We start from the raw sequence: 12,885 nt of genomic DNA on the forward strand, positions 1-12,885 counted from the left end.
ATTAACCTGTTTTAAATTCAATATAGGTGTTAATGGAAGAGGAAATGTAACATAGCAAGTTTTAATTTTCCTCCAGGCATTGGGCTGTCAGCATGCAAGAGTGGCAATCTAGACTGTCAGAGCATTCTGAGCCAAAGCCTGTGTGATTAATCTGAATGAGAATGTAATAAGAAGAAAACAGGTTCGTAAAAAAAGAAAGTTTTATTGAAATTCAGGTTAGCATGTGGGAGGTATTTCACTGATTCTTTGCCTAAACATTCTGAATGTGAATGTATGTAAGCATATATTGAGTCCACTAAATCAACTACTTATAAGCCACTTCATTTCATTATGGAAAGGACAGATGGTGGATCATGCAGCTTAAGAAATACAATGAAATAAACTCTGTGGCAGAAGAGATTTTAATGAAGTGGAATTAATAGTGTTGCACAAAAGCAGGTGTGTGTTTGATTTAACAAAGGCCTTTACATTTGTTAAATACAGGCCCGGGTTAAGCAGAACGCTGGCCTGCAGCTTTATTAGTTGTATTAAAATGTGGCTGATTAGAGTCGAAGAAAACACTGCTGAATTGTAAAGCTTTAGCCCTTGATGTGATTTTAAAATGAGCCTGGTTCTGAGCTGAAAGGGTGAGAAGACTTGGAGAGATCTAAGAGCATTCTACAACCCGCGTTCAAAACGAGGTTTCACTTTCATCTCTCTGCATCCCAGAGATGAGCGTTTCATCTTGCAGCCTAACTACCTCCATCAGCACGCTCAGCTCGCTACGCATCGTTTAGCCCACTCATGTTTTTGGCACTGAGGGACTCGGGTCCAGAGAGAGATCACTGAGTCCGCAGGGAATAACATTAAACAAGTAAGAAAACGGGAACACGTTAAAAAAAACAACAACCTTCGACAGTGAATGGAAGAACGGGAGAGTTTGTATCGGAAAATGATTTTCCAAATTCAGTTCCATAGCTGGGTGGAGAACGTACATTTTATGTTAAAAAATTAACTGAGGACTAAAAGCACTGTTTTTGTTTGAATGTTTGTTGAATACTGTCCTTTATTTAAGTTCTGGGCTCCTCACAGTACATGAGTGCCATCAATCACTGTGGTGTTTCCTCCCTTTGCTTTTCGTTCTCCTCAACCTGTCGCAGTCTGCACCGACTAAAGCAGCAGCACATTTGGAAGTCTCCCACAAACGTCTGACGAAAAAGGTCATGAGCTTATGGCAGCGTCTGTGAGTGTGTTACTTTGTGTGTGCAGGTTATTGTTGAGAATTATTGGAACACTGTTAATGTGAAAATCATAAGGCTTATAGTGATGATGGCAGCGGTGACAGTGCTGTAACAGCTGAAAGCCTTACTGTCCTAATACTGATGGAAACATCCGTGTCAATGACTACATGCTACTAATGACAGGGACCATATTTAAAAAAAGTCGCCAGTTGTTAATTATGATTCCAACAAAATGATAATAATGAAGCAAAAGGACTTTTAAAAAACATCTAGTTCTGAAAAGGTTATGTAGTAGTTAGCGGTAGAGTTGACGTCTCAGACTGTGGCGCGCAGTAAAGTGAACAGTGACTCTTGCATGTCTTTTGGTTCCTGTTTGAGTAAATAGTGGTTGCATTCTAGGAACAAGCGCTAAGCAGTGGAAAGACTTTGCTTCGGTGCCCTGTGCTTCTATCTGTGTACTGATCACGTGATACAAACCGGCCCATGAGTCCTGTCTGGAGGGGTGGGGCAAGGTTTCTGGTGTCAGCTCAAAAATGCAGACGCTCAGTTTAATACATGTTTGTATGCTTTGTGACATTATTGGACCTGAACGTCTGCCACAGTTTCACTCTTAGTCTTATAGGAATATAGACTGTAACACTCTCAATATTAGTAATATGTAAATGATGAAAGAGTTTTCAGTTCTTCTGACGTTTGTAATTTAAAGGTCAAAATCAAAAAAGATTTTTGAAAACAAAACATATTAAAGTACATTTATGCACCTCGAAATTAGAATTAAGACAATTAGTGATGAACCTATCCCAGCCATGAAAATGATGCCTTTAATAATGCTTGATGCTGCCAGTAGATTCTATAATGGTTATTTTGATGATGTATTTTCTCCATCACAACATGGGCAGTGGTGATGGCATCAGGAAACCATGAGTGTGCTGAAACTAATGCTCACAAAGACAGACACCCAAGCAGTAATGTCCATGCAGATGATGATGTTAATTCTGGTTTTAGCCATGAAGTAAGATGATTTGACATGATGAGACAAATGAACAGAGAGGACATGGACATGTGGCACCTGAAGGGTCCTTAGATGGTGCCTTTGTCTGTAAGGCACCTGTACCTGCACAGAGGCAGATACATCCACTGTGGCCAAATCTTTATTCAGCTTTGAAGCAGAGCAGTAATGAGGTAAGGTTAGGACAAAATTGTCTTGGCACTGCTTTAATATTTGATGAATTTACCAGGATTTACTGGCTGAAATAAGTCCCGGGATGCAGTGAACACACCTTACAGCACCTTGAGGATTGAAGTTTATGCAATCCAGCTTGCTCTCAGTATGGTTTCCTGGCATTCTGCATTGGCTGCCACGGTAGGACTCCGAGCCAAGAAAACTGCTAGGCCCCAGGCTCATTAAATCCCCTAACTTATCAATTAATCCTCATTCAGCTGGCCCAGTCAATCTCTTCCCATCATTTTTTTGCCTGAAGAGCAGAGCATATTTAGCCCGATTTCTGGAACATCCAATATTTACATGATGATTTGTAATATCAATCTTTATGATTCCAGGTGTTTGGAAAACACTGGGGACATGTGAGTCCTCCAGGGACGTTTATCACAGCGAGAAGCGACATGAAAGCTCTCTGTGACGAGCACTAAAATGAGATCCTGCACTGATTAGACCGTTCAGCCTTCATGGAGATGAGAAGCTTGTCAAGTTATAGGTACCATGCCAATGTGGTGCATATTATTGGTTCCTCAAGGATGAAGTTATGATCAAACAGATTCAGGTACTTTAGATTTCCCTTAGCAAACCCTGAGAGAAGCCCCCAGGCTGTTGCAAATACTTTAGTATCCTCTCCCTCTGCCAATGTAGAGGACTTATCAAACCAACAGCATACACAAGGAGCACTGATGTTTTTTTCATCCAGGCTTCAGCCTTTTGCTGCAGGGAGCAAAGCCACTGGGACTCTCAGCGAAAGTCAGAGAAAACAAAATGAGGCCTAGCGCTGAACACACTTCCAAACAAAATGTTCCTATATAATGTACGATGGCCGCAAGGTACATGACTGAATTTTTAGTTTTGAGCATTGGAAAGAAGTCATGTAAAAAAAGGAAACGCTGCCCTGTTAATTGCTCATGTCAAAAAATAAACGCTTCGCTCATAAAGACATGGCGCAGGTAAACTTAAATACAGTATAGTGTACAGTTGTCCACCTCAAAATAGAGCTTTGCTTTAAATTACTGTAAAACGGCTGGGCGCTAACGTGGCTAACGCTAGGATGCGACAGCAGCGCTGCCTCTTCTGGCTTTAAATCGATTCTGGGTTGAAACACATTTTGAAGGTGTAAAATGTTTCGTGTTTTGACTGTGGACATTTTTGTGTCTTTTATAGTGGAGCTCAAGATGAAAATCCCCAAAGCATGAAGTGCAGAACTTGGATGTTTACACCACTGTACATTTCCGACACTGATTGCAAAAATACTGCAATAGAGTTAGAGCTTGATCCCAAAAAGGACAGGAGAACATGTTATTCTGTGAGCTGACTCAAACTATGCAGCACTGATATCACTTTCTAGCATTAACCACATTAGCTTAATGCTAGCCTTTGTAATTTGACATGTGCCATTTCTGTTTTTTTATTTAGAATGTCTTATTTTTTCATTTTGCATTGAAATGAGTCCCCTTGTTTTTTTGTCCTTGTGGCGTTTATATAAATGTAAGACTTTTTTCAGATGACTGTTGTAATGTGAGTGGAAAGAACTTTACCATTCAGTCTGCGCTGCATTATTGTAGACAAAACAAATATACAAGCATGTGCTTCGGTGCTCATCTAGTCATATTTTGCAAGGTGAATTGAGCATTTTGGCAGGAATCGGTCAGGTTTCTACTGTTTGTCGTGTGCACGTAACTATCAGATAAATGCAAGTAACCAAAATGAAGTTCCCCTCCATCTCTAACGAACCCTGAGCTTCCTGTTTACATTTGTGTTGTCACTGGAAAGAGATAAATACTAACACCAGATTAATGGTGCGTAACAAGTTTGGGGGGAGGATCTTGTCACTGAGTTTGCATCCACGAGACGTTAACAGGTTAAAGTTGAAGCAAATCAAACAGCGCAGAGGGGGAAACGGAGACTCACACTCTGGATGTGGCAACAAGGCGCGTGGCTGCGTTTGTGTGTTGTCAAGCATATTTTCTTCTATATTAAACTGGATTAGTTTTCTGCCCTGCATCCTTTATCGAGATAATACTTGAACGCTTGTGGGGATTTCATTGAATAGATCTGTGTGACGCACTTTAATCTTACTGGTGTGTGTGCGTCTGCCTGTCTGTGTTTATGAGAGCTCCCAGAAAAACAGCATGATGGCACAGATCAAAAGGATCTGGTTGGGAGTCTTCTATGGATGTAATTGCTGTTTACTTCGTCACATTATACAGTAGGGGCACCTCATTAAAATTTCTGCTTGTCATTAAAGCTGCGCTGCAGTATCCTTAAGGGGAAATGACTCTATCTCAGCGTTTTATCAGGGACATTTTTTTCTTAATATGGGCTTTCAAAGCGCGCTTTTTCGCTAGAGTAAGGAAACGCTTGTGTTTTTGGATTACTGAGATTAATGCATTTTTAGCACACATCTTAGGTTTCACATAGACTTAATTTAAATATCATGAGAAGAAATTATTTATTGTGTTTGACAGGTAACCACTGGATCCCAGTCTTATCTCATGTTACTAGTATGAGATTATCATACTGTACCGAATAACATTAAATCCCTAAAAACAACAGATGTTTGTGCTAAATTTATTTTAATCAAGTCACAGATAAATGTGGAGATCCCAGCAGGCATTTTGACGTTGAATCATAGTGGAGTCACATTATGGTTGAATGACCATTGGATCATGTGTAAAAAGGTGCATCAATGTTAATGGGGAGACGTCGATCAAATGTTGTTTCAATGTTACATCAACATAACAAAACAACTGACGTTAACGTTAATTTAAAAGTATTTTGTTAACCTTTTTACAACCATCAGCATTCAGCGTTGTTTCAATGTTGCATCAATGTCACAACAATAACTGCCACTATATTTTAACACTGAAGGTCAGTTGTGTGCCTGCTGGGATGTGTCACTAAACAGTATGTGGTATTTGTTTGTTTTGTTTTGGTTTTCTTTGGTCATTTATATTATGTTAGGAACAAATCATGATATAATGACACTATAACATGTTTGTTCTGACATTCGACATTAAAACTAAATTATGTGGAATTTGGTTCAGATGATTGTTCTGACAGTGATTTTTTTTTTTTTTCTAGGGGTGAAGGTTCTTGGTTTGACGCCCCACAACATTAAGAAGAGTAAGTTTTCATAGCTATGAGCTAAATTACTACAATTACTGACCCATTTGAAAATGATTTTGATTTTTATAAGCACAACGAATTAAAGAAAGAAAAACACATGCAAAAATAGTTAATAGGTTAATAGTTATCTCATTTGTTGGTGGGATGCAACATAGAAAAGGAAAGAAAAGGTAAAGGAAACAGCAAATCCAAGCAGAGAATTTATGTTTACAGTATTAATATTAAAGAATGGTGGGAAACATGTAAAATTTAGACATGAAGCTGAAAAGGACAAAACACATCCAGCCCAAAAAGAGAATTTACGAGTAAAGAGCAAAAAGAAAATGTCCATCACTTTCAAAAAAGGACAAGAAATGTAAGAAAATCAAAGAAGATAAAAATTGGAGGAGAAAGGGTAAGTTTGATTTCCCTTATCATGCAAATCAATTTGGCATTGAGGGAAAAAATACCTTCATCGTCCGTGGGGTCACTATCACCTAAATCATCAGTGTGTTTCTTTGTAAGGGGACCTATAGGACCAAGAAGGAGAAGATGGAGGAAAACAGGGTGATCAAGAACACACACAGCTTTCAAAAGATTAAAGATAAGAAAATATGTCAATAATTTACGCTTCTGTAGCCCCTTATTGTTTTAGAAAAAAAAACTGGGTGAACTTTACCACACCTCACATGTTTACAGTAAGAACTTACTGTATACAATTTGATTAAAGAGCAAGAAAAGAGGGTGTTTAAAAAAAGAGACAAAAAATATTAGGTCTGTGTTGAAAATGAAGACTTAGCTTAAGATAAAACATTTAGAATCCAAGACACATCTCTTTGACACAGTAGCATCAATTATAGATATCAGAAACATTATGTTAGAAGTTGAAAATGATCAGTGTAACAGAGAAAAAAGCAGCTATAAAAAAACAGAAGCAGCAGCAGAAGCATGTGACAAACTCCCCCTGTTGTAGTGTTTCAGTGTGGTACCTCTGTGTGTGTGAGCTTCAACACACACACACACACACACACACACACGCGTGCATATTCAGAATAAATTTGACTATTGGAGCACTGCTGTGAAGCATCGGAAATATTTAATGACTAGGAAAAGAAAAAAGGCCTGAGATGACAGCAGCAGATACTGGCCGATGAGAAAATTGATTTTTAGTTTGCCTCCTATTGAAATCTTTAGATGATTCATGCTATTTTTGTTTATTTTGGGCAGGCACAGAATCCCACAAACTGGGAATTCAGGGATAAATCTTGGTCAGATTAATGATAACATACACAGTTGCCATCTCATTAACTCCACCAAACTAAAACTAATGCAGTCTAGTGCAATCACCCTGCAATCATTTGCAACCTTTGTGATGGTGATAATGTTCTGGACAATGTCTCTGTAATATTCAGAAAGACGTTAGTGCAAATAAGGGCATAGATGAACGTACATGATGCTGTTTCTATGGGGATTTGATGGGGTGTTCAAAGACACCACAGCATATGTTCAGAGAGTCAAACAAGCAGTGCTGTTGTTGAGAGACACCTGCTGTGACAACTAAGCTACAGCTTCATTATCACCTTCGTGGATGCTGTTTTAGATACAGCAGGTGGGAAAAATGAATTGATGTGAAGGCATCAATCAATGTATATCCTGCATAACCACTATAATTTCCCATCGTTGCTCAGGTAGATTTTTTTAAGTATAGGAAGACTCCAGTGAGCAAGTGCCACTTTAAGATCTAGTGTGTTCATTAGTGAGATTCAAACGTTTTGCTGGGTGAATTCTGTCACATTTGGCCGAAGCCACAGTAACATACATGAACCTGAAAGAGGTAGACACTGGATTAGTTTGACAGGGGAAGTGGTCACGCTTTTCATTATTGAAACGATCTTAATTAAAATTTTAAACATTTCAATGCAACTTTCTTGTACATAAAGATACATTTACTGTACGCTTAATAAAAGCAAGTACATACACACCCCCACCAAGAGAACACAGAAAAGAGGCACATCTGACACATGCACTGTTGCAGAAGGGAAGGTTGCATGACGTACGGAAACACAGTCACATACCGACAGTGCTGATGACTCCCATTCACACTCATACACATGCACACACTGTACAGTGTAGACATTCATAGCCACATAGTCACAGGGCTAAGAAAACTGCTGCAGAAGACATGACCGTTCCTCCCTACAACCTTTATTAGCCACAGGGTCAAACTACACCACCTCTAACACAACTGGTGGAGAACCACAGCCTCTCCCTAATGCTGGTACATTTATATAATAACACACCAAAAGGTTTATAGTTATGCACGATGAGTTGTTTCAAGGGAATAAAATGCCTCTACTCCAAAACCCCTTCTAATAAATCCTCCATCAGTGAACACTGTGGTGTTTCTTTGAAGCCAGCCATTTCTCCATGGTTTTAAAGACGGAGCCTGCTTCCTGCATATCGTTCTGTCCCACAGCCATCCCCCAGCTCTCTTTTGTGAATTTGACAAGCAATTTGATAAGCGAACGCTGACTTGTAGTTTCTCTGTGCTGAATAAGCACCAAGACACAAGAATTGCCTCTTTTCAAAATGTGAAATGTCTAAGAAACACAGAGCATCTGCTGTCAAGGGATGTGTTACCTGTTTATAGAGAATGCTGCATAAAGAGATCACTGTCAAAGCTACACACTGTACCGCACATTAAAATGAAGGAAGGTGTTTTTATCATGTCGATAGCATAAAACATGATAAAACACATGATAAAACACAATATTCTAAAGTGAATGTACAGTTAATATAAATGTGTATAAAATCAATTTCATCTAAATGTTTCTATATAATCCTAAAGGGATGGTGGCTTCAAACACTAACCCTAAACACTCTGCATAATATCAAATGATCTAATGGGCAAAAGCAATGAGCCAAGTAAACCGTAACATCATACTGAATCATAAAAGAAACACCCTCACGTACAGTACTGTGTAACTTTACCCTATATAATGTGTCCTTATACTACAGTAGTTAATGTGAAAAAAGAAACAGATGAGCTTTAGGAAACATGACGGTCACCATGTAGACATCTATTCATATGATGACCCCAAGTAGACAATAAACTCCAGTACCTTGAAATTCACATTAGCATCATTCATTATCAATGATGGCATATTTGATATCTGGTGTTTAAATAGTGTCAAGACCTACAAATATACAATAGTCCTAAATATTGGATTGCCCCTTGACCTTCTGGCACACTCTAAACACTAAATTCATAATGTGTTTGCTCACGTGCTGCAGCGTGAGACTGTACAGCAGTAATGGCTACATGTACATCTGCAAACTAGGACAGGATGGAGGTCATGGTTTAACCCTCAAACTAGAACTATTAGAGGCCACAATACAATGAAGTCTATTAAACATCTAAAGCCAGAGAATGGCAAGACTTTATGTATTCCATACAGTACATACACACAACAAGACAGTAGCAACACTGTGAATGAAGAAAATATCAAAATAGACCTAAGTTACTTTACCGGCACATGCATGATTGGTTTTCAATAAAAAAAGTTTGGTTCACGTTGAACCGGGGAGGGCATCATAAAGCATAGCAAAGGTATTTATGTCTCATGCTAATAATAGCTTCACTGCCAAAGTTCTAGAATGTCATTTACACTAATACATAACAAAATAGAAATGTTGGAATTTGGAGAGAGTTGTGAGAACTTTAAACAGTAAAATTATAGGGGTCAAAGAAAACATGACTTCTATCTAATTGACGCAGAGTGGTAAGTTAGCGGGGAACTGAGGAAGAGGAGACAGAGAGAGAAAGCAGCTGCCCACCAATAATAGGATCACAGAAAGAAAAGGTAACAGCATTCCTCATCCCCAGAAACATTAACCTTTGACTACATTAAAACTTCTTGAACAAAGGATGCTCTTCAGCATTGAATCTATGGCAAATAAACCTAAAACATTCCCTGGTTAAGGATTTAGATCTTTCCAGCCAATGCTATACACAATAAGGCACAAATGATAAAATGAATGCCTTTCTCTCCACAATCCTTTGGCCTTCTTTATCTTTTGCGTTTACATGTCCATCTCTATTGCCTATCCTCACATGTTCCTCTCTCCACCATCAACATTGATTGGAAACTGATGAAGTGGAGTTTCGAACTGTCTGACACTTTGCTACAATCCATGACTCACATGAACACTCAACCCCTCAGGCTTCCCCCTCTCCTGGATGAGGTAATTATTGTGAGGAGAGTCTGTGCATCGATCGTACATTCAGCACGAGAGCTATCCACACATACATATTGCTCTCCGTGCGCATCAGTCAGGAGCCACAGCCGCACGGAAACATAGCGCCTTAATCAATCACCAATGCACATTAAAATAGGGCTGCTCAATGAGCGCCCAGCTCAATGAGCCAAATCTACTACTGACCTTGGATAAAATCCCCACAGGCTGTAAACTATAAATACACAATCCATTCCCCAAGGTAAAACTGTAGTCTTATGCACTTCAGCGAAGCATCTGATGAAACGAATTAAGAGCGACAGTGAACGGTTCTCTGCTAGTACAGAAACCCCTAAATGTGCAATCAAGGGACTAACGTGAAAATACATTAGCCACATGCATGAGCACGGATTCGTATCACTTCTAGAGACTTAGTGTCACGTCTGTCTGATGCAGTCACTGCTTTCTGGACACCCTTATAGATTGATACCTCAGAATGGTGTAATTGTACTGTCCAGACCTCACACACCTCCATCGCTTCCTCAAATGAGCATTTACACTTCATTTTCATCATAATGGTTGCTGTGTAGCGCTTAATTAAAAGAGCCCTGTTGCTACGTAGCTAGATGTGGTATTCTCTCGTAATTCCTCCATATACAGTAGCTCTCCCACTCTACACCCACACAGTTTGTTTGTCTGGTTCACTGGGTGAAGAATACCCCACTCAGCTAACCCGTATACTGTCCACCCAATCGCCTCCGTTCCCTACTTTACACTATGCTTGTGCTGAACATACACGGGAGGGAAGTTGGCTCATAAATTGTTAGCCATATTTCTCATGATGCAGGTACAAGATTGTTACGACCTGTTACACTAGGTTTCACATATTTAGTTGAACATCTAATAATTGTTTTTGACACTGAAAAAGCCTAATTATCTGTCTCTGAAATACTTTTATACTTTATCTCCTAAAACATTGCCAGGCTACTAGATTGCACTCTCAGATTTGTGTTGTATAAAATGTAAGATTGTTGTATTTGTAAAGGTTTAAGTTATTAGTAAATGAAACTTAATTTGCATAAAAATCAGAAGGGTGTTGTGGAGAGAACAAGCAGCACACAGGACTCCAACACCAGCACACAAAGTTCAAATTTATAAACAAACTGAATTTTTTATGGCAGTCTAGTTGCATAACAACATTTTGGAAGACTGAAAATATAAATAAAATATTATTGTGATTCAACAGATGAATATATAATTAAGTATAAGGATAGATTTAGTCCACATATGTAATATAACTTTATGAGACACACTTACAGCGTTTAACATGTTAAATATGTAAGTAAAATAGATAAAAATAGTGAAGCTAACTCCATGCAGTAATAATCTGAGTTGACATAATCCTGACCACTCATTTGGGGGATTTGTTTCTCAGTTCATGTGCAGTAGTTTAAACTGAGCCCCACCTACAGTACAGACTGTACACAAGTGGTCCAGTTGACGCCGAAGCTCCCTGTTCTCCTCCTGCAGCGCGGCTTGTCACATCCATTCTGTGTTCCCCCACAACTCTGTGAAATACAGCATGACAGAAACTGCAGAGGTTTTAAACCCCAGTTTCTGACCCTACTTACACAAGAAAGAAATATGGATTTTGACTTCAGGCTTTGAGACGGGACTCAGCAGAAAAAAAGATGTTTGTGTAACACTGCACAAGAAACGGCTCCAGTGATAGAATGTGCTGGGTTCGTGGATGATTTAAAGCGCTGGCTCCTGCGCGCATCACGGCTTCTCTTTTATTTTTAATGAGGCAAACAAGAAAATGTTGTAATTCATTTTCAGATATTACTGAGCTCCTGACAGGTCCTTTGAAAGCTGATAACGAAAATCTCCACCTAGCTATTCATTTCCTTTTCATTATGTATATACCCTCGAAGTAACTCTTCTTGGCTTAAATGGTTCTCATGTTGCTCATAGTACTGTACATAAGGACCACAGTGTTAAGTACAGTACTGCATTCTATAGCTTTACAGTACTTTATAATAAATAATTATTTCATGTCATGCTAATCGGTAGCTCAGCTCAACCAGCTGATTAGAATTTGCATAAAATATGCAGTCACTAGTTTGACTCCCAACTCCTCCTATTGGGAAATACATTTTTAAATTTGGGTCTATTCACAGTAATGCTAAAAATATAAAAAAATGCCACATCAAGTATCTACACCGCTTGGTGTTGTAAAGAGTTGCTAGGACTTTTCTCTGCTGTCACTGGGCGAGAGGCTGTCATGACCCGCCATCCAAGATGGTGGATCGAGTCTGTGAGGGTGCACTGGACCGAGTCAGAGCAGAGAGGAACCACAAAGTACTGTAACCAAGACATTTTAATTGGAACGGCACACACACACCAACAGAAGAAACTAAAAACACTCCTATACAACAAATGACAACAACCAAAAACTCACGTTAACTCAGGGGTGTCCAAATGTTTTTCACCACGGGCCATATGCGGTAAAACACACCAACAGCCAGGCCACTGACTCGAGGTTAGGTACGTATTGCCTCACCGAGTTCATTTAAGCAGACTAAAGCAATCAGCCTACAACACCACAATTATTTAAAAGAAAAAAGGTTGGCAGTTCATTCACATAACAACAGCTTATTCTTGTCAGACCAAGAGGGGGTGGGCATAGCAAAGCAATGAGAAATTTCTGTCACGAGAGATGTAATCACAGTGTAGTTGCTAGACTGAGGTAGACAAACTCAAACCACCACTGCTTTTAAGTTGAAACAAACACTTTTAGATTTATTACAAGTGATGACATGTTATTATCAAAAAGGGAGAGAGAGGAAAAGAGCAGAGTGTAGAGAGAACCTGGGCTCCTGCAGGAGAATAGTGTCAGCCCGAGAACACCATGGTCCCAGATACAAGTCATCCATCGGTCCGTGGGGCTCTGGCCCTCTCAGTCTAAGGCATGAGCTTATAGACCCTCAAACTATGTCGGCTAGACATCTGGTTCCAGTTTAACCTTTGGCCCAATATCATTGATAGCAATAAGTGTTTAGTCAAGAGCAAATGTCTGTTTCCTGGAGTCTATCCCAG

At 39.3% G+C, this 12,885-nt stretch overlaps 1 protein-coding gene across 1 annotated transcript in view; it reads right to left on the bottom strand.

Moving 5' to 3' along the window:
• Window positions 1–12,885, bottom strand: part of nlgn1 (neuroligin 1) — a 232,549-nt gene that overhangs the window by 149,369 nt on the left and 70,295 nt on the right. Inside the window, 1 exon segment of the mRNA XM_029146219.2 lies at window positions 6,021–6,080. Coding sequence (XP_029002052.2) covers window positions 6,021–6,080 — 60 coding nt within the window.

Source organism: Betta splendens, chromosome 4 (assembly GCF_900634795.4).
Source record: "Betta splendens chromosome 4, fBetSpl5.4, whole genome shotgun sequence".
NCBI classification, from domain to species: domain Eukaryota; kingdom Metazoa; phylum Chordata; class Actinopteri; order Anabantiformes; family Osphronemidae; genus Betta; species Betta splendens.